Source organism: Oncorhynchus keta, chromosome 31, assembly GCF_023373465.1.
Source record: "Oncorhynchus keta strain PuntledgeMale-10-30-2019 chromosome 31, Oket_V2, whole genome shotgun sequence".
Taxonomy (NCBI): domain Eukaryota; kingdom Metazoa; phylum Chordata; class Actinopteri; order Salmoniformes; family Salmonidae; genus Oncorhynchus; species Oncorhynchus keta.
The window spans coordinates 23,564,717-23,591,099 of NC_068451.1; the positions used below are offsets into that span (position 1 = coordinate 23,564,717).

General features: G+C 44.7%; 3 protein-coding genes across 16 annotated transcripts in view; all 3 read right to left on the reverse strand.

Annotated features, from left to right (window-relative positions):
- LOC118371308 (hormone-sensitive lipase-like) overlaps window positions 1-4,359 on the reverse strand; it is a 43,538-nt gene extending 39,179 nt beyond the window's left edge. For 5 of the 6 annotated variants that reach the window (XM_035756715.2, XM_052489987.1, XM_052489985.1 and 2 more), the window contains exon 1: window positions 4,210-4,355. In XM_035756715.2, coding sequence (XP_035612608.1) covers window positions 4,210-4,300 — 91 coding nt within the window. In that variant the 5' untranslated portion in view covers window positions 4,301-4,355. Of the gene's footprint in view, window positions 1-4,209 lie in introns of all 6 variants that reach the window. The other variant, XM_052489986.1, reaches the window with a different exon arrangement.
- Window positions 4,360-4,983: 624 nt separating this feature from the next.
- LOC118371307 (B-cell antigen receptor complex-associated protein alpha chain-like) lies at window positions 4,984-9,675 on the reverse strand. 4 transcript variants are annotated; one of them, XM_035756711.2, is made up of 5 exons: window positions 9,503-9,675; window positions 6,660-7,007; window positions 5,925-6,118; window positions 5,669-5,731; window positions 4,984-5,535 (listed from the first exon to the last, which is right to left on the reverse strand). In XM_035756711.2, exons 1-5 carry the CDS (start codon window positions 9,540-9,542, stop codon window positions 5,410-5,412), a joined length of 771 nt encoding a protein of 256 aa, XP_035612604.1. In that variant the 5' UTR covers window positions 9,543-9,675; the 3' UTR covers window positions 4,984-5,409. The 4 variants fall into 4 exon arrangements, with proteins under 4 accessions (XP_035612604.1, XP_035612603.1, XP_035612606.1 ...); XM_035756710.2 differs by having other exon boundaries at window positions 6,660-7,010; window positions 9,503-9,672; XM_035756713.2 differs by having other exon boundaries at window positions 5,925-6,040; window positions 9,503-9,671.
- An 84-nt stretch (window positions 9,676-9,759) lies between these two features.
- LOC118371305 (rho guanine nucleotide exchange factor 1-like) overlaps window positions 9,760-26,383 on the reverse strand; it is a 54,880-nt gene continuing 38,256 nt past the window's right edge. For all 6 annotated transcript variants that reach the window (XM_052489992.1, XM_052489993.1, XM_052489991.1 and 3 more), the window contains 15 exons: window positions 24,457-24,653; window positions 24,156-24,302; window positions 22,809-22,888; window positions 22,389-22,629; window positions 22,204-22,304; window positions 22,025-22,099; window positions 21,831-21,906; window positions 21,119-21,286; window positions 20,532-20,619; window positions 19,144-19,263; window positions 18,648-18,709; window positions 14,695-14,841; window positions 14,333-14,595; window positions 13,785-13,888; window positions 9,760-13,518 (listed from right to left, as the gene is read on the reverse strand). In XM_052489992.1, coding sequence (XP_052345952.1) covers window positions 13,817-13,888; window positions 14,333-14,595; window positions 14,695-14,841; window positions 18,648-18,709; window positions 19,144-19,263; window positions 20,532-20,619; window positions 21,119-21,286; window positions 21,831-21,906; window positions 22,025-22,099; window positions 22,204-22,304; window positions 22,389-22,629; window positions 22,809-22,888; window positions 24,156-24,302; window positions 24,457-24,653 — 1,837 coding nt within the window. In that variant the 3' untranslated portion in view covers window positions 9,760-13,518; window positions 13,785-13,816. The remainder of the gene's footprint in view (window positions 13,519-13,784; window positions 13,889-14,332; window positions 14,596-14,694; window positions 14,842-18,647; window positions 18,710-19,143; window positions 19,264-20,531; window positions 20,620-21,118; window positions 21,287-21,830; window positions 21,907-22,024; window positions 22,100-22,203; window positions 22,305-22,388; window positions 22,630-22,808; window positions 22,889-24,155; window positions 24,303-24,456; window positions 24,654-26,383) is intronic.

Genomic DNA, 26,383 nt, shown 5'->3' on the forward strand with positions numbered 1-26,383 from the left:
TTGAGTTATATTTTGCTACAGGTTACTGTCTAACTTGTCTCAATATATTTCAAACCCTAGATGCTCTTAAATGCTAGTAAAACCAAATGCATGCTTTTCAACGGCTCGCAGCCTGCACCCGCACGCCTGACTAGCATCACCACCCTGGATGGTTCCGACCTAGAATATGTGGACATCTACAAGTACCTAGGTGTCTGGCTAGACTATAAAAACTCCCCTTCCAGACTCATATCAAACATCTCCAATCGAAAATCAAATCTACAGTCGGCTTTCTATTCCGCAACAAAGCCTCCTTCACTCACGCCGCCAAACTTACCCTAGTAAAACTGACTATCCTACCGATCCTCGACTTCGGCGATGTCATCTACAAAATAGCTTCCAATACTCTACTCAGCAAACTGGATGCAGTTTATCACAGTGCCATCCGTTTTGTTACTAAAGCACCTTATACCACCCACCACTGCGACCTGTATGCTCTAGTCAGCTGGTCCTCGCTACATATTCGTCGCCAGACCCACTGGCTCCAGGTCATCTACAAGTCCATGCTAGGTAAAGCTCCGCCTTATCTTAGTTCACTGGTCACGATGGCAACACCCACCCGTAGCACGCGGTCCAGCAGGTGTATCTCACTGATCATCCCTAAAACCAACACCTCATTTGGCCGCCTTTCCTTCCAGTTCTCTGCTGCCTGTGACTGGAACGAATTGCAAAAATCGCTGAAGTTGGAGACTTTTATCTCCCTCACCAACTTCAAACATCTGCTATCTGAGCAGCTAACCGATCACTGCAGCTTTATATAGTCCATTGGTAAATAGCCCACCCAATTTACCTACCTCATCCCCATACTGTTTATATTTATTTACTTTTCTGCTCTTTTGCACACCAGTATCACTACCTGCACATGACCATCTGATCATTTATCACTCCAGTGTTAATCTGCTAAATTGTAATTATTCGCCTACCTCCTCATGCTTTTTGCACACAATGTATATACTCTTTTTTCCTACGGTGTTATTGACTTGTTTATTGTTTACTCCATGTGTAACTCTGTTGTTGTCTGTTCACACTGCTATGCTTTATCTTGGTCAGGTCGCAGTTGTAAATGAGAACTTGTTCTCAACCAGCCTACCTGGTTAAATAAAGGTGAAATAAATAAAATAAAAACCGCCTGCCGTTGTGCCCTTCCCATTATTATTTTTTTACCTTTATTTAACTAGGCAAGTCAGTTAAGAACAAATTCTTATTTTCGATGACGGCCTAGGAACAGCGGGTTAACTGCCTGTTCAGGGGCAGAACGACAGATTTGTACCTTGTCTGCTCGGGGATTTGAACTTGCAACCTTCCAGTTACTAGTCCAACGCTCTAACCACTAGGCAACCCTGCCGCCCCTTGAGCAAGTCACTTAACCCACCCCCACAACAACTGCTCCATGGGTATCCAGTGTGGCAGCACTCCGCTGCAACCTCTTCAACCTGCATGTCTTTCAGAAAGGTTGGGAGCAGAGGTCAAATTTCAGTGTGACCTTGTGAACAATAGACCAATAAAGGTATCTTCATCTACTGCACACTCACATGCAAACAGACACTTACTACACCACAAACACCTCATACTGTCTGAACATGTGAGTTCAAGTCTTAACAGTAGTACTGAACCTTTGAACGTATGTGTGTGTGTGTGTGTGTGTGTGTGTGTGTGTGTGTGTGTGTGTGTGTGTGTGTGTGTGTGTGTGTGTGTGTGTGTGTGTGTGCGTGTGCGTGCGTGCGTGCGTCAAGTCTTGAGAAATGTCTCATTCTGCCAGGCCTGAACCTCATTGTTGAATGCACTGTACGTGCCAGGGCAGCAGCTGGATTGGTTGTAAGCAGTGCTTTCCAAACAGTGGGAACAAATTCTTGTTGGTGGGTGGGAGCTCAGCTCATTTCTCCTGGATTGCAGCTAGAGTCTGACTGGCTAGGCCTTAATATTGTTTTGGTTCATTTAGTGACCCACCAGGAAGTCTGAGGGGTTATAGAGGCTGTCAGAATGTTTAGGGAACCACATACATACAAAGTCACTTTTCAACTGAAAAATGTGAGGTGGCATCCTAATGATCCCATAGACTGCAGGACAAACATGAGGAATCGTCTGAATACAGAGTAAGGATAGGTTAACTGAACGTTTTAGCACCCTCCCTGATAAGCTGACCTTCAAAGAAAAAGGTACATTCTCAGCCCAGTTACAATTAGAAAAGTAAAGAGGCAGGCAAAGAGAGTGAAATTACTTTCTACATAGATAGGAGAGGCTTAAAAGTTAATCTTGAAAATAAAGTCTCATTCAAATTAATAACCATGTCTGCTCGTATTTCCAAACTTGGTACCTCAGTATCCATAGCAGAGATAATTGGCTACTTGACATCCATTTAGTGTCTATGCTCTTTGAATACGTTGCATGTTAATGATATTCAAATAGTCAGGTATTAATTTAAACACTGTGGACTCACATAATTGTACAAAATACAGGGGGTCTACAGAGTGTGGGTGCAGAATTCTAAGAAGACCATTAAAGCGCAAAATTCAACCACTAATATGAATACTAAAGCCTATAGTATGTGTAAGTTACCCTAATTGATCATGGCATGATGTCATCTAGGCCTAGAGATGTGATGGGTGGTGCACACCGCACTGCTCTTTAACTTTAGATGGCATAGAAGTTCACTTTCACCCAAAATGTCATGGTACCAATAATAGGCTAAGGCAGAGGAAGTATGCTCCATTGCTAATTGAAGTGAAGAAGCATTCAAACAGTGTGAAGGCTAGGCTACATCTTCCTCGGGCTGTGTAAGGGGGTGGGGGGGTATTTCCTGTCATGGTGGGTCGGAAGGTGCGACCCTTGCTCCAGACTATTTCAGTTGTGGCCAAACTTCACAACAGGACATTAGTAACAATGAGCCCCTCTCCACCCCTCACAACCAAGCATGCCTGGTGGCCTCACCGGTTTCCCCTCAGCCCTTTACTACACTGTCTGACTGAGATGACAGACAAGAAAAGAAAGTCTAGCACTACAGGTGGCTAGTCAACTGACAATTGAGTCAACATCTCATACAACAGGTCATTGCTAAGGTCAGACCTAATCTGCAGCTCATGTTGACAACTAGGCTACATTCACCATTACCTGCATATTTTGATGGATAGGCTAAACGTGTGGTTAATGTTGTGGGAATCCAATCCACAGGTATTTTTGCAATTCAAATGTCTATGGGAAGCAGGAAATCCTACCCCTGCAGAATGCATCTGGCTCTTCGCTCATGATCTGGAATCACTCAAAAAGGGGCTTACAGAGAGAGATAATAACAGGTCTCTTTGCACCACAATAACAGTCTCGTGCCAGTTTTCATCCAAGAGGCACATTTGCTGAAGATAATAACATGTTTGTTCACCTCATTATTAAATACCTACAGATAAATGGTTTGTTTGTGAGAGACTATTGTGAAAGGCTCTTGGACATATTTAATCCAGTTGTTTTTAAATAGAGTGCTAGTTTAAATACATACTAGTAAAGAAGCCTGCTACAGTGGGAGAACTGTCTGACTGAATGATGCTGGATGCTGCATTGTGCAGTTTCTCAACGTCCCTCACCTCTCCACACACAACCAACGTTAATCCCTGACCCCACATACCCCGCTGTGTTATCGGAGTTGACAACCTAATCAGGTGGACAGTTGCCATCGTCAGCCTACATGAGCTGGGCGTAAGCAACAGGGGCTAAAGAAAGATGCCGATATAACAGGTAACTAGAGGTTTCGATTAGATACAATGGTCATTCTAACTAACGTTACCGTCAAATACTCGGGCGAAATTGTTACAATTTCCAAGTCATTGCATTGGTACATTGTAGCGAGATAACGCGTTATAGTACCTACATTATGAAAAGAACGAGTTGTGAAAGTTTCCCCCTTGCTGACGTTAGCTATTAAGTTTCAATTCGAAACAACTATTTTAATGCAAACCTCATACCACATAATACAAGTTGCCAGAAAACGTAATTATAAAGTTACATGTTAGACTGTTGTCACTTCCCGCGGCTTAAATCTTTATGTAATTTAGCTAACGTTGGCATCCTAGTTAGCTAGCTAGAAGACAGACAAGAGTTGGGGTTTGCAACCCAAATTAACAATTTAACCGCCATTATCAAAAACAAATAAAGCGAAAGGTCTAACTGCTGTAAATAACGTACCTATTGGCCCCTCTTTATGTTTTGACGAACGTCTTCCATTCAAACCTTTTCCGAGGCTGCTGTTGTTGCCTCCCTTCTTTCCCGACGCCATCTTCGCCCCATTATTTTCGCAGCGCCTCCTCAAATATTCTAGTCATACATGTAAGAAGAGCCACACCCACAACCAAAACTGCAGCCAGTCAGCGCTGGTAATGCATTCCTAGAGCCTATTAACGTGCTCCAGTTCGACAAACACCGCCCTCTTTGCTGCGTTGCAATGTCCTATGCTTTCCCAGATAATCATCTGTGGTAAACATAGTACAGTACTGTCTGTCAGTAGGCTTCCCATCACAGCGAGGTAAACCTTAATGTATTGTAGGCTAGTGACGGCTTAACAGCTGCCTACAAGCTACAACATCGCCAGTGGAGGCTGCTGAGGGGAGGACGGCTCATAACGGTTGGAATGGCGCAAATGGAATGGCATCAAACCATGTGTTTAATATATATGAAACCATTCCAGATATTCCGCTCCAGCCATTCCCACAAGCTCATCCTCCCCAAATAAGGTGCCACCAACCTCCTGTGCTAGAGACCTATCAAGAACCTCTTGGTGTAATGGTAAGGTGCTTGACTGACAAGGATCAAATCACAGTTGTGCTACCCCTCAATTTTGCTACAGTGGTGTCAGAAATAGGATAACGATTCCGAGACTCCATCAAGCGAGTGACATATGACAAATACATACATTTCATTAAGCTAAAATGCTAACTATGTAAACATGAAAACATAAGGCAATCAGTTTTATAATTTTATTTACAAAGCACAATCCAGGCCTTGAATTATGGAGATTGGAGAGAGAAAAAAAACATTTGGCCAATGCATACACAAAGCATAGCAAATGCAAACATGCAGAGAAAAAAAATTCTTATGAATATAAAGTTGTTAGGTATCGGCATTGGTAATGAAAGGCAAAATTGAAAGCAAAATGCCCTTTGACATTGTAGGTTACTGTCTTTTTGTTCCACTAAGAAATTAGATTCAAATATAAGCAACGGCTGCAAGGAAAACGCAGGTCAACTCTATAACTTCAAACATAAGGAGGGGGAGGGGGGCAGTTGAGAAAATTCATATCAAAACCCTCACCACAATTCTGTTCTATACAATGACTCTTCTCTTCTCCCACCCTCTGTCTTCATCCCCCTCCTTCCTTCCCCCTCTCATTCAAGGCTTCTCCAGTTGGATTTCCTCCTCCTCCATAATCATGTTTCCCACGTCTTGGTAGGGGCCCTGCACCAGAGAGCGCTGGATCTGATCATATGTGGAGCAGCATTCCTCCAGATTTAGACCCTGGATATGGATTGAGGTAAGGGAGGTTATGATAGGTTGACTTCCTCTTCCCTTCTTCTAGAACTTGTTTGATTGACTGAAGAATGGTGAAAACAGTGACTATGACAGAGAGAGGATCTGATTCAAGTCCCACCTCATAGATATTCTCCTCTTCCTCTTTGACCCTTTTCTTCTTCAGTTGATTGAGTTTCTTTGTCTTAAAAAGTAGAGGAAGTTGATGACATATGACATAATTCTCTTGGCCAATGGTGTGAAAAAGCCCATTGCAGTCATACAGTAAGATTACCATACATACTAGTCCTTCTGGTTACAGCAGTTTTCAAATGACAAAATTCAATATTGGAATGAGAGCAAATTAGGAATATTAGATCTAGATCTGGCTCACTGACCTTACAGAGCATCATGGTACCATGCAGAAGCACTGCCACCATCAGTAACATTCCCTCAGCAGTCAGGATGCTGTTCTTGGTGCTTTCACTGATGTCCAGAATCTTCACTATCGGCCCTGAGCAAGGAGAGAGGGGTCGTATAAAGGTCATCAGAGTAGAACTCACCTGCTGCTCTTTCATGTAAGAGATGCAGGCTAGATGTGGATGAAAGAGAGGTAGTGGGGGGATGGACAGAGTACCATGCATCAGATTGCAGCAAGACAGAGGAAAATAGTTTGAGATAAATTAGACAAACAACCAGTGTATGTTTAGCAGTGCAATTATTTTTTTTTAAACAATGCTCCTTATGACACACAATTTCCCAGGAAAAACTAGAACCATAGCATTTCTTTAACATTTCAACATTGGTCATTTTAATTAAATCAGAGGGATTACTACACAATGTAGCCATTCACTGGTGGCTTAAGTCTAGGTGCTTTAGGTGGATTGCATTATACTGGACTGGGCAGTGGTTAACTGGATTTGTGGAACACAAAGCATTCTGCATTGCTTAGCTGGTTTGACCCCATCCCCCAGACACCCACATGTACATACACACACATAATATAAATACTGTACAACAAAGTACTGTGAGTGCAGACCAGGCTAAAGCTTTTGAGGGTTACACACACACAAGACCTGAAGGAAGGTGACATGGGTGCTTACTGTGAGGGCTTCACACACACCCACACTCACTGTAGACATGCAGGAAGGTGCCGTGGGTGTATACAGAGGGCCGCAGGGTGCTGTGGTTGAGGAAACACTGGTACAACCCTGTGTCGTTCAGACGGACCTCCCTCAGGATGAGTGTGTGACACATGACCCCTGCTGCCGTCAGGTTCCCCCCATCCACCGTCACACGGTTGTCTCTCCAGTCCACTCCCCGAAGGATGCCGTTGACCATGTGGGGGCTGGTGACCCAGGTGGTGTCCACGGTTCCCCCTGTGACTGAGTAGCAGCAGCGCAGGGAGGCGGTGTGAGAGAGCTGCACCTTCTGAGAGGGCCTGTCTGGCTCCTGAGTAACCTGGATACGGCTGAGGTCACCTGCTAGAAGGCAGAGCAGCAGGAGTAGGATGAGGTTGATCCATAACACACTGATCAAAGGTCAGTTATTGACAGCATATCTGTCCAACTATTGGCCCAAGACAATGATAAAAAGAAACAGTAGCCTACAAAGTAGAAGAACTCCACACAATCCAGAGTGCTGTAATACTGTCTCTTAACATCAGGTTATTTAGAGTTATAAGTGTAGGGTATGGTTTCTAGTGTGTGATGATTGTGGAAGAGGAGGACCGAGCACCACTCCATTCTCATCGATGGGGCTGCAGTAGAGCAAGTTGAGAGCTTCAAGTTCCTTGGTGTCCACATCACCAACATGGTCCAAGCACACCAAGATAGTCGTGATGAGGGCACGACAAAACCCTATTCCCCCTCAGGAGACTGAAAAGATTTGGCATGGGTCCTCAGATCCTCAAAAGGTTCTACAGCTGCACCATCGAGAGCATCTTGACTGGTTGCATCACTGCCTGGTATGGCAACTGCTCGGCCTCCGACCGCAAGGCACTACAGAGTAGAGGTCGACCGATTAATTGGAATGGCTAATTAATTAGGACCGATTTCAAGTTTTCATAACAATCGGAAATCTGTATTTTGGTGTGCCGATTTGCAGATTTTTTTTTTTTTACACCTTTACTTAATCTTTATTTAATTTGCCAAGTCAGTTAAGAGCACATTCTTATTTTCAATGACGGCGTAGAAACAGTGGGTTATCTGCCTCATTCAAGGGCAGAAGGACAGATTTTCATCTCGTCAGCTCGTTCTCTCTAGTTGCACTCCACAAGGAGACTGCCTGTTACACAAATGCAGTAAGCCATGGTAAGTTGCTAGCTAGCATTACATTTATCTTATAATAAACAATCAATCATAATCACTAGTTAACTACACATGGTTAAAGATATTACTAGATATTATCTAGCTTGTCCTGCATTGCATATAATCTGACTGAGCATACAAGTATCTAAGTATCTGACTGAGAGGTCGTAGGCAGAAGCAGGCATTCATTCAAACGCACTCTTGTGCGTTTTGCCAGCAGCTCTTCGTTGTGCATCAAGCATTGTGCTGTTTATGACTTCAAGCCTATCAACTCCAGAGATGTGGCTGGTGTAACCAAAGTGAAATGGCTGTCTCGTTAGCGCGCGCTACTCGCTCTGAGCCTTGGGGTGGTTGTTTCCCTTGCTCTGCTTCGATGTGGTGGCTGTTGTCCTTGTGTTGCTGGTTAGAGCCCAGGGAGGAGCGAGGAGAGGGACGGAAGCTATACTGTTACACTGGCAATACTAAAGTGACTATAAGAACATCCAATAGTCAACAGTTAATCATATACAAATGGTATAGAGGGAAATAGTCCTATAATTCCTATAATAACTACAACCTAAAACATCTTACCTGGGAATATTGAAGACTATATGGAACCACCAGCTTCCATATGTTCTCATGTTCTGAGCAAGAAACTGAAATGTTAGCTTTCTTACATAGCACATATTGCACTTTTACTTTCTTCTCCAACACTTTGTTTTTGCATTATTTAAACCAAATGGAACATTTTTCATTATTTACTTGAGGCCAAATTGATTTTGATGTATTATATTAAGTTAAAATAAGTGTTCATTCAGTATTGTTGTAATTGTCATTATTACAAATACATAAAAATAAAATGTAAAAATAAAAAAAAATGTTTTTGGTCCTCCAAATCGGTATCGGTATTGAAAAACCATAATCGGTCGACCTCTACTACAGAGTGTAGTGCGTACGGCCCAGTACATCACCGGGGCCAGGCTTCCTGCCATCCAGGACCTCTATACCAAGCAGTGTCAGAGGAAGGCCCTAAAAATTGTCAAAAGACTCTAGCCACCCTAGTCTCAGACTGTTCTCTCTGCTACCGCACGGCAAGCGGTATCAGAGTGCCAAATCTAGGTCCAAGAGGCTTCTAAACAGCTTCTATCCCTAAGTCATAAGACTACTGAACATCTAATCAATTGGCTACCCAGACTTGAATAACTCTACCTACATGTACATATTACCTCGAATATCCATTACCCCCTGTATATACCCTCACTATTATTTTACTGCTGCACTTTAATTATTTGTTACTTTTATTTGCTTGTAAGCAAGCATTTCACGGTTGTATTCGGCTCATGTGACAAACACAATTTAATTTGATTGCACAACCATCTGCTCTGGTAGGAGATACGGTTCATTAGAGCAGAACAGATACATTACTCACAGCCAAATAATCTAATGTTCCAAGGGATACAACGGGGGAAAATTGTTTTAATGTTACAATGCATGGTTTAAAGGGTTGAAATCTGTTCAAAGCATGTTGAACCTATTCATATTAATTCCCTCAAACGCCCTAGTTTTACACTTCGGTCTCATCTTCATCCTCCACCTGTAATGTAACTTCTCAAATAAAGGTGAATATGCACTGAAAGACTAACTACCCTGCATTGTTTATCAGCATATCCTAGCAGCCCCTTACTCACCAGCCCAGAAGCAGAGGAACAAGAATGTCACGGCCACCATCCTCTTCACTGTTTTATATTGGTTGCCAGTCGTTGCAGATTCTAAAAAGCCTTTATGTTATTTTGAGTGTTGTGCCTTTCAACACAGCTATACACTTCTACCCAGTTGTCTTGTGAATAAACCTTCCTTCCTCTTTTGTTGGTCTCTCTGTGTCAGGATATATGCTTGAGTGATTGCAGTGTTCTAGAACTCAAAACAGTAAAAGACCCCAAAAATGTTGGTTTTTCTTCCCCATTTATTAAAAAACAGAAAATTACAACAACAAAAAAACGTACCTCATTTCTTCTGAAGTATACAATTAAAAGCTCTTACACAATGAAATCAAAGCCAAAATACACAGTATAAATCTTGCATATTCATTTGTTTATAGATATACATGTGGCAGATGCATGTGCGACAGACCAGACCCTGTTCTATACAAAGCACTGGCTAGCTGGTGCAAACATGGCGCTGGTCAAACCTTGTGATCGCTGAGGTGAACACACACAATACACTTTGTAACATACATAACCCTGAGATAGCATAGTTACAGGGGACACTGCAGGACTTACACAGCCACCCTACAGTCAATCCGCCACAAACCACCTATCTGAAACCTTGGATTACCTAGAAGTAAGGCCAGGGGAGTTTCCGGACCATGTGACCTGACTAGGAAAACCTCCTGGCCAGACCTAGAATGCATGTTGCTTTAGAGATTGCAAGAAAGGCATTTCACTGTACTTGTGACATTAAAACTTGAAACTGGGAACTTGATGTTGGTCACCCAACTCTTTCTACGTTAATTGCATGGTTCTACCTTAACAGCCAAACATCTCCCCAAACAACAGTGTTTGTTTACTAGAGAGCCATTTGGGAAAAAACAAGCCTGATCATCAGAACATGGCACCCTTCTCTATAAATACATTTTATACATATAAAACTAGACCACTATGTATTTGTAAATAGGATACATGAGGGGAAGCAAAGGGAAGAAAGAGAGAGAGGATTGTAAGCACACGTTTGCCAAGTAGTCTTGAGACTACAGTGGCGGTGGAGGTATTAACCTAAGCTGGTATAACAGGATTTAACCTGCTCATTACTGTGCTTCAATGGTGAAAAAGCCCAAGTTCGAGATAATCTCTTTAACCTCATCTTGTTGCCATCTAGTATTGTATAATACAAGTGAGTTGTCTCACATATGGCAAACAAAAGCTATCCAAGTCTCTTCCTCTTTCTCCCATTGTTGCCAATTGCATAGTACATAATTACAAAAGTTTCTCTCAACAAAACATCACCAACAAAAACAAAACCTCCCGACCCGTTTAAGCAGATTAAAATCAAATACACCGCAACGTACAGTGAAATTGTGAGATAAGAAAAGGTGATGAGTAGTAACGACTACATTTCTACAACTTCTAGAAGGAAGACAGGATGAAGGAGAGATGGAGACTATTATTGTGGACTTGGTGATGAAGAGGGGAACAGGAGAAAATAAAGGGGTGGGGGGTGAAAGAAAAACAGGCAGTGAGGTTTCAACACAACTTGTAACTACGCCCTCTGCTTCTTAGAGTAACTATCAATAACATTTGCATAATTACATATTTGGGGGAGGGTGTAAGGGAACAGTTGCTATGGCCACAACGAGAATGCATAATTCAAAAGTGATCGTGAAAGATAACTGTCATTCCAACACTGGTGAGAGTGACGACTAGTCGCGCCTGCAATTCCTGCATCCGAACTCCCCAGACCTGCTTCTCTTTATTCCAGAAGTGGTCTATAGAAACAGTAGCTTAAATCAGTAATGATGGGTCTCATCTCAGTATCCTTCTGTATCTTACTGTACTGTACCGCCACCCCATGCTGTCCCTAAACGTGGTCCAGTCAATATCAAAGTACTAGGTGAGTCATGTCTATAACACAGTGCAGCCCTGCTCACACATGGTAGCAATGAAGAGAGGATTTGAACGGCAGTGTGATTGTCAAGTGTCCAGTTGAATCTTGTTCATTAGTCTGGGGCAGCAGCATGGATGGATGTATCACAATACAGTCTTCATACAGGCTTAGATATCATTATCTCCCTCAACACAGGCCCTCTATGTTTCTACCCACTGTGTTGTTTTCTCTACATGTGACGCTGGAGTTTGGATGCAGGAGAAGCAGAGAGCCACGGCTGCTTACTGTCGGCATCACTCTCCAATCAGCATGACGTGACTTTCTCCTATAGTAATAATAAGCAGTGGGACAATATAAACAGCTCATATGAGGATCTACAAGTACATGGGTGTCTCTTTGGTCCCGTTTGCCAGTCCACAGTTCAATGCCACTACTCTAAATCATCAAAATAATAACAATAATTACAATCAACTCCTGAAGAAAAATACACACAAAAATGGTATTGCTACCATAAAATGTATCATACAGCATATAATACTGTCTCCCTCTGACACCCTCCTTTCTTTACGGAGAAGCTACTAGCCCTATAGTCAGGAAGTCGACTCCAGTCACATCACACGCGTGATGACCGTGCTCCTGTGTGACCATTGTTACTGCACTGGGCTCCCACACAATGTGAGTATCAGAGTGTGTATGGGTCTGACTGACTGTGTCTATAACCAATTCTTCATTTTATTAGAGATTTTTTTTACTCCCTTTTTCTCCACAATTTTGTGGTATCCAATTGGTAATTACAGTCTTGTGTCATTGTTGCAACATCCATACGGATTTGGGAGAGGCCGAAGGTCGAGAGCCGTGCATCCTCCGAAACACAGGGTTCCAGGGTAAAACCCTTCTGCCTCCTCTCCTCCCTTACTCCTCTCTTCCTTACTGTATCCCTCCATCTCTAATGTCCATCCCATCTCTGGGTATCTGTCCATGCATCTATCGCCCGGCCCAGCACAGTAGCAGGGTCCAAAGGAGAGGCGGCTGAAGTCAAAAGCGGTACACACACCATCTATATCCCTAACAACATGATCAATTCCAATACTACTGGGTGAATGTTTGGGCCATAATTACAGTTCTAATAGGACTCTATTACAGTAACTCCAGAAGGCCATTTTGCTTCTACAATACTGTAACACACAAACACACACACACAGATCTTCTCAACAATTGGGGTCAAATGTAAAAATGTATGCATGACTAAGTCGCTTTGGATAAAAGCGTCTGCTAAATGGCATATATTATAATAATAATAATAGTAATACATATTAGCAAATTCAGTGTGGTTCGTCACTTGAATTGGATTATACTAACTTAAAAGTGCATCTCTGCTGTACTTTGACATGTACTGGATATAGGGGCCTACTAAATGCTCAGTAAAATGTCCCAAAAATCCCAGGTTTTTCAGAAATCTCCGGTTGAAGACTCCCAGAATTCCTCCTTATTCCCTCCTGAATCCAGGAATCTTCCAACCAGGATTTGGGGAAAACCTGTGAATTTTGGTTACCAGAATTTCACAACAATGAGCATGTTCCTGTCTGGTTCTACAGCTCTACATCGCCCTCTATAGGGCTGACACTAGTATCTCTCTCTACATGCATACACAGGGGTTTATTATATAGTCCAAACCCCTACAGTTGGCAATGATAGATATATTTATTGAACATCCACTGGGGGAAGTATCTGTTGTGTGTGTGTGTTGCAGAAGCTCACAATCAATAAGCCCAGGCAGCATCTCTCACAGCAAACTACTGCTCCAATCTTTGGCACCTATTTCCAAAACTCCCATCTCTCACACGCTCACGCACTTGCACATACGAGCATGTTCACAAACACGCACAAACACACCTCCCACATTGCATTTACTCAACTACTTTGCGTAAAGCCGTGCTCCTCTGCCTTGCAAGGGCCTCACAGTTGGCTGCGACCCCCTGGAAATCTTTAACAAGGGCTCAGGCATGGCAGTGGATCAGAGTGTTTAGTAAATAGGAAATTCCAGGACGCATTCATCAATCCTCCAAAAGCAACTCAAGCATTCCAATCCAGCACTTACAGTGATCTGAGGAAGACCAAGAGATGACAAGGTTAAAGAAAAGAGTTGGTGAGATTAGAGAAGACAACATATCCTTGACACAATTCTAGTATTAATACCCATGGCATTGCCAAGCCTGAGGTAGAAGTTGGTAACCACAGACCTAAAATCAGATTACTCTAACCCCAACCCTTATCTTAACTAGAGGGATAATAAAAGACCTGACCCTATATCAGTGGTAAAGGAAAACTCCCACAAGACATCAGTATAAAGGGTTGAATATGAAGGTTTACCTGGTGTCCTGAAGGTGGCGCTGTGTGTCTCACTAGAAGTTGCCCCCCTCCAGGGAGAACTTAGACAGGGCCTGCTGCAGTCGGTGGTGCTCCTCCTCAACACTCTGATGGAGCAAGATCAACAGTTAAATGCTGAATCACACACACACACACACACACACACACACACACACACACACACACACACACACACACACACACACACACACACACACACACACACACACACACACACTTCACCCCTCTGTTTCCACCATCCCTTCCTTTCATAATCTTCTTTCCCTTTTGTGGGTGCTTTTGTGACATCACACAGCTAGCTGCAGACAAAGGCCATTGTCCCAGAACTCCAATTTCACATAGCCATTTCAGTGACAATAGCAGCAGAGCAGCACAAGCCCTGGTGAAGTGATTTTCTCTATCTTTCTCTTCTATGCTGCTGTTTGTCCCCATCTGTCCTCCTTGGCTCCCTCCTTTTATGCTTCAGTCATCCTTTGCAACCCCATTACTCAACCTTCTTTCTACCTTCCTTCCTTCCCTCGTTCTCTCACCTGCAGTCTCTTCAGCTGTACCTCCAGACTCTGCAGTTTCCGGCGCACCTCCTCCATCCTCTCCTGGGACAGAACCAGAGGAGCGCTGATCCCTCCCTCCTCTTCTATCTTCATCCCTCCACCCTCTCCTCCTCCCCCCTCCCCCTCCTCCCCTTGCAGTCCTTGGTCCTGGCTCTCTGGCCCCTCCCTTCCATTCTGCTCATCAGGCTGCGAGTGGTCTGATAGGCTGATGCTGCCAACCAATAGTCTCTTGAGGAACATGACTGTGGGAGGAGATAGGAAGAGTTGATGTATGACATGACAGTAAGAGGAACATCAGTGAAAATGGTAACCGCTTGGACCAATCAAATAAACCCACTCACCTTCGTTTAACGCGCTATTGGCCACATTCACCTGATCACTGTTGCTGTGGCCAATCAAGTCGAAGCCTTTGTCCGAGAGGTAATCAATCAGAGAATGACGAGAGTCCACAGACTTCGTCTCATCAGTCAGGCTGTCCTTATCTCGTTCTATAGACACAGTAACAGTCTTGGTAGTAAGGCAGTAACAGTAGACACACAGGAACAGTCTTGTCAGTAACAGTAAAGACACAGGAACAGTCTTGGTAGTAACAGTAATAACACAGGAACAGTCTTGGTAGTAACAGTAATAACACAGGAACAGTCTTGGTAGTAACAGTAATAACACAGGAACAGTCTTGGTAGTAACAGTAATAACACAGGAACAGTCTTGGCAGTAACAGTAAAGACACAGGAACAGTCTTGGCAGTAACAGTAAAGAGACAGGAACAGTCTTGGCAGTAACAGTAAAGAGACAGGAACAGTCTTGGCAGTAACAGTAAGGACACAGTAACAGTCTTGGTAGTAACAATAAAGAGACAGGAACAGTAAGTCGCTCTGGATGAGAGCGTCTGCAAAATGACTTAAATGTAAATGTAAATGTAAACAGTCTTGGCAGTAACAGTAAAGAGACAGGAACAGTCTTGGCAGTAACAGTAAAGACACAGGAACAGTCTTGGCAGTAACAATAAAGAGACAGGAACAGTCTTGGCAGTAACAGTAAAGACACAGGAACAGTCTTGGTAGTAACAATAGAGACACAGGAACAGACTTGGCAGTAACAGTAAAGACACAGGAACAGTCTTGTCAGTAACAGTAAAGACACAGGAACAGTCTTGGTAGTAACAATAAAGAGACAGGAACAGTCTTGGCAGTAACAGTAAAGAGACAGGAACAGTCTTGGCAGTAACAGTAAAGAGACAGGAACAGTCTTGGCAGTAACAGTAAAGAGACAGGAACAGTCTTGGCAGTAACAGTAATAACACAGGAACAGTCTTGACAGTAACAGTAAAGACACAGGAGCAGTCTTGGTAGTAACACAGTAACAGTCTTGGTAGTAACACAGTAACAGTCTTGGTAGTAACACAGTAACAGTCTTGGTAGTAACACAGTAACAGTCTTGGTAGTAACACAGTAACAGTCTTGGTAGTAACACAGTAACAGTATTGGTAGTAACACAGTAACAGTATTGGTAGTAACACAGTAACAGTATTGGTAGTAACAGTATTGGTAGTAACACAGTAACAGTATTGTTAGTAACACAGTAACAGTCTTGGTAGTAACACAGTAACAGTATTGGTAGTAACACAGTAACAGTCTTGGTAGTAACAGTCTTGGTAGTAACACAGTAACAGTCTTGGCAGCAACACAGTAACAGTAAAACACAGTAACAGTCTTGGTAGTAACGCAGTAACAGTCTTGGTAGTAACGCAGTAACAGTCTTGGTAGTAACACAGTAACAGTCTTGGTAGTAACGCAGTAACAGTCTTGGCAGTAACACAGTAACAGGCCTGGTAGTAACGCAGGTACAGTAATAACACAGTAACAGTCTTGGCAGTAACACAGTAACAGTAACAGGCTTGGTAGTAATGCAGTAACAGTAAAAACACAGTAACAGGCTTGGTAGTAATGCAGCAACAGGCTTGGTAGTAACGCAGTAACAGTCTTGGTAGTAACGCAGTAACAGTCTTGGTAGTAACGCAGTAACAGTCTTGGTAGTAACGCAGTAACAGTCTTGGTAGTAACGCAGTAACAGTCTTGGTAGTAACGCAGTAACAGTCTTGGTAGTAACGCAGTAACAGTCTTGGTAGTAACGCAGTAACAGTCTTGGTAGTAACGCAGTAACAGTCTTGGTAGTAACGCAGTAACAGTAGTAACGCAGTAACAGTAATAACACAGTAACAGTCTTGGCAGTAACACAGTAACAGTAACAGGCTCGGTAGTAATGCAGAAACAGTAAAAACACAGGAACAGTCTTGGTAGTAACACAGTAACAGTAATAACTAAGTAACAGTCTTGGTAGTAACACAGTAACAGTAATAACACAGTAACAGGCTTGGTAGTAAAGCAGTAACAGTCTTGGTAGTAACGCAGTAACAGTCTTGGCAGTAACACAGTAACAGTAAAACAAAGTAACAGTCTTGGTAGTAACACAGTAACAGTCTTGGCAGTAACACAGTAACAGTAAAACAAAGTAACAGTCTTGGTAGTAATGCAGTAACAGTAAAAACACAGCAACAGTCTTGGTAGTAACACAGTAACAGTCTTGGCAGTAACACAGTAACAGTAAAAACACAGTAACAGTATTGGTAGTAATGTAGTAACACAGTAACAGTCTTGGTAGTAACACAGTAACAGTCTTGGCAGTAACACAGTAACAGTAAAACAAAGTAACAGTCTTGGTAGTAATGCAGTAACAGTAAAAACACAGTAACAGGCTTGGTAGTAACACAGTAACAGTAACAGGCTTGGTAGTAATGCAGTAACAGTAAAAACACAGGAACAGTCTTGGTAGTAACACAGTAACAGGCTTGGTAGTAATGCAGTAACAGTAAAAACACAGGAACAGTCTTGGTAGTAACACAGTAACAGTAATAACACAGTAACAGTCTTGGTAGTAATGCAGTAACAGTCTTGGTAGTAATGCAGTCACAGTAATAACACAGTAACACTCTTGGTAGTAACAACACAGTAACAGTCTTGGTAGTAACACAGTAACAGTAAAAACACAGTAACAGTCTTGGTAGTAATGCAGTAACAGTCTTGGTAGTAATGCAGTCACAGTAATAACACAGTAACACTCTTGGTAGTAACAACACAGTAACAGTCTTGGTAGTAACGCAGTAACAGTCTTGGTAGTAACACAGTAACAGTCTTGGTAGTAACACAGTAACAGTCTTGGTAGTAATGCAGTCACAGTAACAACACAGTAACAGGCTTGGTAGTAACGCAGTGACAGTAATAACACAGTAACAGTAAAAATACAGGAACAGTAAAAATACAGGAACAGTCTTGGTAGTAAGGCAGTAACAGTAAAAACACAGGAACAGTCTTGGTAGTAAGGCAGTAACAGTAAAAATACAGGAACAGTCTTGGTAGTAAGGCAGTAACAGTAAAAACACAGGAACAGTCTTGGTAGTAAGGCAGTAACAGTAAAAATACAGGAACAGTCTTGGTAGTAACACAGTAACAGTAAAAATACAGGAACAGTCTTGGTAGTAAGGCAGTAACAGTAAAAACACAGGAACAGTCTTGGTCGTAATGCAGTCACAGTAAAAACACAGGAACAGTCTTGGTAGTAAGGCAGTAACAGTAAAAACACAGAAGCAGTCTTGGTAGTAAGGCAGTAACAGTAAAAACACAGGAACAGTCTTGGTAGTAAGGCAGTAACAGTAAAAACACAGGAACAGTCTTGGTAGTAAGGCAGTAACAGTAAAAACACAGGAACAGTCTTGGTAGTAAGGCAGTAACAGTAAAAACACAGGAACAGTCTTGGTAGTAAGGCAGTAACAGTAAAAATACAGGAACAGTCTTGGTAGTAAGGCAGTAACAGTAAAAACACAGGAACAGTCTTGGTAGTAAGGCAGTAACAGTAAAAACACAGGAACAGTCTTGGTAGTAAGGCAGTAACAGTAAAAACACAGGAACAGTCTTGGTAGTAAGGCAGTAACAGTAAAAACACAGGAACAGTCTTGGTAGTAAGGCAGTAACAGTAAAAACACAGGAACAGTCTTGGTAGTAAGGCAGTAACAGTAAAAACACAGGAACAGTCTTGGTAGTAAGGCAGTAACAGTAAAAACACAGGAACAGTCTTGGTAGTAAGGCAGTAACAGTAAAAACACAAAAGCAGTCTTGGTAGTAATGCAGTAACAGGAAAAACGAAATAAACAGTAATACCATTAACACCATTAACAATGACATTATCAACATCTAGAAGCTCAATGGTTTGAAAGAGTTGCTTTGCTGTCTGTTCTCACCAATGCTATTTTTCAACAAGACTCCTCCATTTTCAGTGGGGCTGAGAGGGGGTTGAGGAAACCTGAAAGAAAGAGAAAGCGAGAAAGAAATGTGATCGGCGGCAGGTAGGCTAGCGGTTAAGAGCGCCGGGCCAGAAACCGAAAGGTCGCTGGTTTGAATCCTCACGCCGACTACGTGAAAAATATGTCGATGTACCCTTGAGCAAGGCGCTTAACCCTAATTGCTCCGTTAAATCACTCTGGATAAGAGCGTCTTCTTAATAATTGTGGTCCTTCTGTAGCTCAGTTGGTAGAGCATGGCGCTTGTAACGCCAGGGTAGTGGGTTCGATTCCCGGGACCACCCATACGTAGAATGTATGCACACATGACTGTAAGTCGCTTTGGATAAAAGCGTCTGCTAAATGCCATATATTATAATGACTAAAATGTGAAATGTGATCGGTGCTCAGAGGACTGGCTTATTCCAGTGCACACTCAAGAGCTGTGTTGACTCACGTGGTGGGGCTGTATGGGATTCCTCCTCCTCCAGTTAAGATGCTGTTTCCTCTCTTCAGGTCAGATGGAGGTCCTGTCTTCTTCAGCTCATCTACCGCCATCTTGATCACATCTGTCCAGCTTCACACAACAAAGCCACATCACCACTACAGTTGGTGCTTCGTCTTTATCTTCATATCTTCCACCTCTCCTCCTTCCTCCCCATAAACCTCTCTCCTCTCCCACACTCACTTCTCCCTCTCCCCTCCCCTTCTCTCTTCTTCCCAAACCCTTCCCCCACACTCACTTCTCCCTCTCCCCTCCCCTTCTCTCCTCCTCTTCCCAAACCCTTCTCTCCCACACTCACTTCTCCCTCTCCCCTCCCCTTCTCTCCTCCTCTTCCCAAACCCTTCCCCCCACTCACTTCTCCCTCTCCCCTCCCCTTCTCTCCTCCTCTTCCCAAACCCTTCTCTCCCACACTCACTTCTCCCTCTCCCCTCCCCTTCTCTCTTCTTCCCAAACCCTTCCCCCACACTCACTTCTCCCTCTCCCCTCCCCTTCTCTCCTCCTCTTCCCAAACCCTTCCCCCACACTCACTTCTCCCTCTCCCCTCCCCTTCTCTCCTCCTCTTCCCAAACTCTTCCCCCACACTCACTTCTCCCTCTCCCCTCCCCTTCTCTCCTCCTCTTCCCAAACCCTTCTCCCACACTCACTTCTCCCTCTCCCCTCTCCTTCTCTCCTCTTCCCAAACCCTTCCCCCACACTCACTTCTCCCTCTCCCCTCCCCTTCTCTCCTCCTCTTCCCAAACCCTTCTCCCACACTCACTTCTCCCTCTCCCCTCCCCTTCTCTCCTCCTCTTCCCAAACCCTTCTCCCACACTCACTTCTCCCTCTCCCCTCCCCTTCTCTCCTCCTCTTCCCAAACCCTTCCCCCACACTCACTTCTCCCTCTCCCCTCCCCTTCTCTCCTCCTCTTCCCAAACCCTTCCCCCACACTCACTTCTCCCTCTCCCCTCCCCTTCTCTCCTCCTCTTCCCAAACCCTTCCCCCACACTCACTTCTCCCTCTCCCCTCCCCTTCTCTCCTCCTCTTCCCAAACCCTTCTCCCACACTCACTTCTCCCTCTCCCCTCCCCTTCTCTCCTCCTCTTCCCAAACCCTTCCCCCACACTCACTTCTCCCTCTCCCCTCCCCTTCTCTCCTCCTCTCCTCTTCCCAAACCCTTCTCTCCTACACTCACTTCTCCCTCTCCCCTCCTCCTCTCCTCTTCCCAAACCCTTCTCTCCCACACTCACTTCTCCCTCTCCCCTCCCCTTCTCTCCTCTTCCCAAACCCTTCCCCCACACTCACTTCTCCCTCTCCCCTCCCCTTCTCTCCTCCTCTTCCCAAACCCTTCTCTCCCACACTCACTTCTTCCTCTCCCCGACAGATTGAGCCACCAGTTCGTAGATCTGAGCCCCGCTGTCCCAGGTGAAGATCACGTAGAAAGCCTTACGGTCTGACAGAGGGACAGAAGAGAGGGGGATTGAGATGACATATTCCTGCAAGGTGTGTGTGTGTGTGTGCGGCTCCATGTTGATGATGTTGTGTTTTCTTGAATACCAAATATGGCAGGTGTTGTTTTTGTGGGGAAAGGCCAGAGACAGATGCTCTTTTTGGAAGTGGGTTGCTCTTTTGACTCTTACATGGATCAGACCCTATGCTGTCAAGTTTCTGAAATACCAGCCTCTTGAGTCATGCCTGAACAGCCTTTGACCGTGTACATAGGCTAACAGTGCATGGCCATCAGATTGCAGGACTGCATAGGGAAAAAGGCAAAGCAGCTAGCAAGGTACTGCTCATTGCTCTTTGTCATGGACAGCCTAGCTGTGTGGAGAAGGTATCTTTGACACTACGTGTGTCCATGTATCTGTGAATCTTTGAAATGTTTGAATCCTTCTGGACTGTAATGTGATTTGTGCATTCAAATTAAGTATTTAAAGATGTGCGTGTCTCACCTGTGGCCACCTCTCGGAGGAAGGCAGAGTCTAGTTTGATGACAGGGCTGAGCATCTGCTTTCCCTCCTGAACAGCGATGTTACTCTTACTCTGACACTTCAGCACCATCTTATCATCCTGCTTCTGTAACAGCACCAACAGATCCCCCAGCAACACACACTGCACTTCTGAGAGGGGGCAGGAACAGGGTGGAGAGGAGGAGGAGAGTGGGGCAGGAACCGGGTGGAGAGGAGGAGAGTGGGGCAGGAACAGGGTGGAGAGGATAGGAGGAGGAGGAGAGTGGGGCAGGAACAGGGTGGAGAGGAGGAGGAGAGTGGGGCAGGAACAGGGTGGAGAGGAGGAGGAGGAGAGTAGGGCAGGAACAGGGTGGAGAGGAGGAGGAGAGCGGGGCAGGAACAGGGTGGAGAGGAGGAGGAGAGTGGGGCAGGAACAGGGTGGAGAGGAGGAGGAGAGTGGGGCAGGAACAGGGTGGAGAGGAGAGGAGGAGGAGGAGAGTGGGGCAGGAACAGGGTGGAGAGGAGGAGGAGAGCGGGGCAGGAACAGGGTGGAGAGGAGAGGAGGAGAGTGGGGAAGGAACAGGGTGGAGAGGAGGAGGAGAGTGGGGCAGGAAGTGAACAGCAGATGAACAACAGCTTGGGTTTGTGTAAAATGAAATCAGACGATTTGTTCATACATTAAAACAAACTAATGTTTGTAGAGTTGATAGAGCACCTAAGGTTTTCTCCTTGGTCACTCTCCAGGTCAGAGGCCCCTCATAGATCATCCTTCTCTGGGCCAGGTCAAGGTACTGAGAGAGAAGAGAACAATAGAGACTGATAAAGAATGAGAGAATGGGACAACTGTAGAAAGGATAGCATGAAGAGCACTGGACCACACTACAAGAAGCCCTCACTATTGTCAGTCACCTTGTACTCCAGGTACAGCTCATTACTGGGTTTGAGTCCTGAGGTGTCCAGCCTGCGCTGGTAGTCTTTCAGGGTCTGGAGGGAGAGAGAGTAATAATTTATACTTTACCTCAGACACTTGTTGTAGTAGCAGTTGTAATAGTAGTGTGTGTGTGTGTGTGTGTGTGTGTGTGTGTCACCAGCAGGTTCTCCATCTGTTTGACCTCCTCGTTGACGTGGTTGAGGATCTTCCTACAGCACTCTGCACTCTGCTGAATACTCTCCTTCTCCAAGGTGTCCTCTACAGGAATACACACAACACATGTCACAACACACACACTCGCTCTGTTTATCTGAATGTGAACAGGGAAGGACACACACAGACCTGTGCACTTGGCAATGTTTTCCAGCAGTAGGGGGTATTTGGTGAGCCTCTGCATCTCAGTGGGGATGATGTCCTTCAGCTGCAGCCTACGACACTGAGGCCTACTCTCTGCCTCCAGTATGAAGGAGTTGAAACGAGGGTCTTTCTTCTGTCTCATCTTCAGCTGTTCCAGGGCCCACGTCTGGTGACTACAGAACCTAGACGTCAGCTTCTGAAACCACTCACCCTCCGTCCCTCCAAACTAGACAGAGAGAGAAAGTGAGAGAGGGAGAGATTAAAAGCTTTCTTTAGGGATCCATTTCCCTAAATATCCACTTCATATAAGGGATGAGGGGGTTAGGCTGAGATGGGGTGAGGGGCACAGAGAGAGGGGGTGAGAGGCACAGACAGGGGAGTGATGGAAGGTGACCTGTTCCTTACCCTATTGAGTAACGTGGTTCCGATGGCCTTGACGATGAAATTGTGCTGACGCAGCTTCTTCAGGTGCTCGTAGAAAGCATCTGCACAGAAACACACAGGGAACACAGCGGTTGGACTGGGGTAGACAGTCTGTCCGTGGTTGGGTTATTATGGTCAGACTGAGGTCAATTTATGGTTGGGTTAAAGTTACACTAGGGTTCATTTACTAGTGACGAGGGAAAAATATAAAAACATTTAAATATCAGGATATCATTTTGGAAGATATGCCGGTATCATTTTGACAGTATCGCAATATTATTTGTGCAGTAGTTGCACCAAAGTTCCAGTATTTTCCCATCATAACTTGTTCTCCATCTTCTTTTTAAATAAGGAGACAATTTGTTTTCAGCACATTTATTTCCATGATCGATCAAAACTTGTTTTCTCATGGCTCTCTTGTCCTCCTGCAGCAGACATATGGTGAGCAATACAGTATGTTTGGAACATGGAATCGCAATACAATTACAGAATCGAACCGCAATACATAAAGAATTGTGAGAATTGCAATACAGATCTTACCAGAACCTAAGTATCATGGTAACATCGTATCGTGAGGTCTTGCCAACAATTTACATTTGTCAGACTGACTTCAGCCAGTATCAGAACTGTAGAAGTGCTGTTGTCGGGTAACAGTCATAGCCATGCAGTGGCAGTCATGTCGTGTAAGTGTGGTTGTACTGTAGCGGGGGTTACGGTCGTAATGTAGTTGGGGTTACGGTCGTCCAGTGGCAGTACATTGGTCATGTGGTTGTACTGTAGCGGGGGTTACAGTCGTACTGTAGTTGGGGTTACGGTCGTCCAGTGGCAGTACATTGGTCATGTGGTTGTACTGTAGCGGGGGTTACGGTCGTCCAGTGGCAGTACATTGGTCATGTGGTTGTACTGTAGCGGGGGTTACGGTCGTCCAGTGGCAGTACATTGGTCATGTGGTTGTACTGTAGCGGGGGTTACGGTCGTCCAGTGACAGTACATTGGTCATGTGGTTGTACTGTAGCGGGGGTTACGGTCGTCCAGTGGCAGTACATTGGTCATGTGGTTGTACTGTAGCGGGGGTTACGGTCGTCCAGTGGCAGTACATTGGTCATGTGGTTGTACTGTAGCGGGGGTTACGGTCGTCCAGTGGCAGTACATTGGTCATGTGGTTGTACTGTAGTTGGGGTTACGGTCGTCCAGTGGCAGTACATTGGTCATGTGGTTGTACTGTAGCGGGGGTTACGGTCGTCCAGTGGCAGTACATTGGTCATGTGGTTGTACTGTAGCGGGGGTTACGGTGATACTACGGTCAAGCAGTGGTGGAACCGTACTCACAGTGCATGTCTATGATCTCGTCCAGGCTGGGGAAGATGGTGGCCAGCTCTGTGGCGGTCATGAGTTCCTCTCTCTCCAGAGGCTTCCAGAACACTGTCTGCAGAACACTCAGCATGCGCACGTGGGCGTGCTCCGTCGCAAACAACTCTGAGAGAGAGAGATTACTCTAGTGGCAATTAATTCACAATATTTTGCGTCAGATGAGCAGCAGCTCATTCTTACACCGCAAGTAGTTTACTTCCTCCTCCGTTGACTGGATCCCTCCATCCCCCACCCCTCCCCTCCCCCCGTCCCTCCTCACCGTTGATGACCTCCTGCCGCTTGGTCTCCTTCTTGCTGAGGTCTTTGAGCGTGTCTGGGGGGGTGTGTTCTCTCCAGTTGGGCGGGTCCTGCTCCAGCTCCAGGAGGCGAGGGTCCTGTTCCTCCTGCTGGGGGGTGGGGCCAGAGAGCGAAAGACCTGGGAGCACACCCTCGGGCAGTAACACCCCTTCATCAACACTGATAGAAGAGAGGAGGACAGGGGAGGAGGAGTGGGGCAGGTATAAGGGTATGGGGATAAAGGGTATGGGCGATAATATCAAAATAATCTAACGCGAAGCTAGAAAAACCTGCTTGGGTTGAGAAGCATTTGGATTGGGACATTACACTATTGGCTGGTTCAAAGTCTACATAATCCACACACAGCACTAACATTACACGTAGTTACAGTTAGTACTGTAGCCCTGACTAAGAAAATAACTCCGGCTCTGACCCTCGTCCTCCAGTCAAGCTGTGTCACTCAGCATGGATCTCTTCCTGTTTTAATGAAGCTGCTGGGGTCACAGTGGAAGAAGCTTCCATTCACTCTCACTCAGCCTTTCTGTCTGACAGTCAGACATCAGACAGTCAGAAAAAGCAAAGTTAGTTGATCAGTAATGTCAGTGAATCTATCAGCCTGTCCATCAGCTACTACAGTCAGTCAGTCTGCCTGTCCATCAGTTACTATAGTCAGTCAGTCAGCCCATCCATCAGTTACTATAATCAGTCAGCCTGTCCATCAGTTACTATAGTCAGTCAGTCAGCCCATCCATCAGTTACTATAATCAGTCTGCCTGTCCATCAGTTACTATAGTCAGTCAGTCTGACTGTCCATCAGTTACTATAGTCAGTCAGTCTGACTGTCCATCAGTTACTATAGTCAGTCAGTCTGACTGTCCATCAGTTACTATAGTCAGTCAGTCTGACTGTCCATCAGTTACTATAGTCAGTCAGTCTGACTGTCCATCAGTTACTATAGTCAGTCAGTCTGCCTGTCCATCAGTTACTATAATCAGTCTGCCTGTCCATCAGTTACTATAGTCAGTCAGTCAGCCTGTCCATCAGTTACTATAGTCAGTCAGTCTGACTGTCCATCAGTTACTATAGTCAGTCAGTCTGACTGTCCATCAGTTACTATAGTCAGTCAGTCTGACTGTCCATCAGTTACTATAGTCAGTCAGTCTGCCTGTCCATCAGTTACTATAGTCAGTCAGTCTGACTGTCCATCAGTTACTATAGTCAGTCAGTCTGACTGTCCATCAGTTACTATAGTCAGTCAGTCAGCCCATCCATCAGTTACTATAATCAGTCTGCCTGTCCATCAGTTACTATAGTCAGTCAGTCAGCCTGTCCATCAGTTACTATAGTCAGTCAGTCAGCCCATCCATCAGTTACTATAATCAGTCTGCCTGTCCATCAGTTACTATAGTCAGTCAGTCTGACTGTCCATCAGTTACTATAGTCAGTCAGTCTGACTGTCCATCAGTTACTATAGTCAGTCAGTCTGACTGTCCATCAGTTACTATAGTCAGTCAGTCTGACTGTCCATCAGTTACTATAGTCAGTCAGTCTGACTGTCCATCAGTTACTATAGTCAGTCAGTCTGACTGTCCATCAGTTACTATAGTCAGTCAGTCTGACTGTCCATCAGTTACTATAGTCAGTCAGTCTGCCTGTCCATCAGTTACTATAATCAGTCTGCCTGTCCATCAGTTACTATAGTCAGTCAGTCAGCCCATCCATCAGTTACTATAATCAGTCAGTCTGCCTGTCCATCAGTTACTATAATCAGTCAGTCTGCCTGTCCATCAGTTACTACAGTCAGTCAGTCTGCCTGTCCATCAGTTACTACAGTCAGTCAGTCTGCCTGTCCATCAGTTACTATAGTCAGTCAGTCAGCCCATCCATCAGTTACTATAATCAGTCAGCCT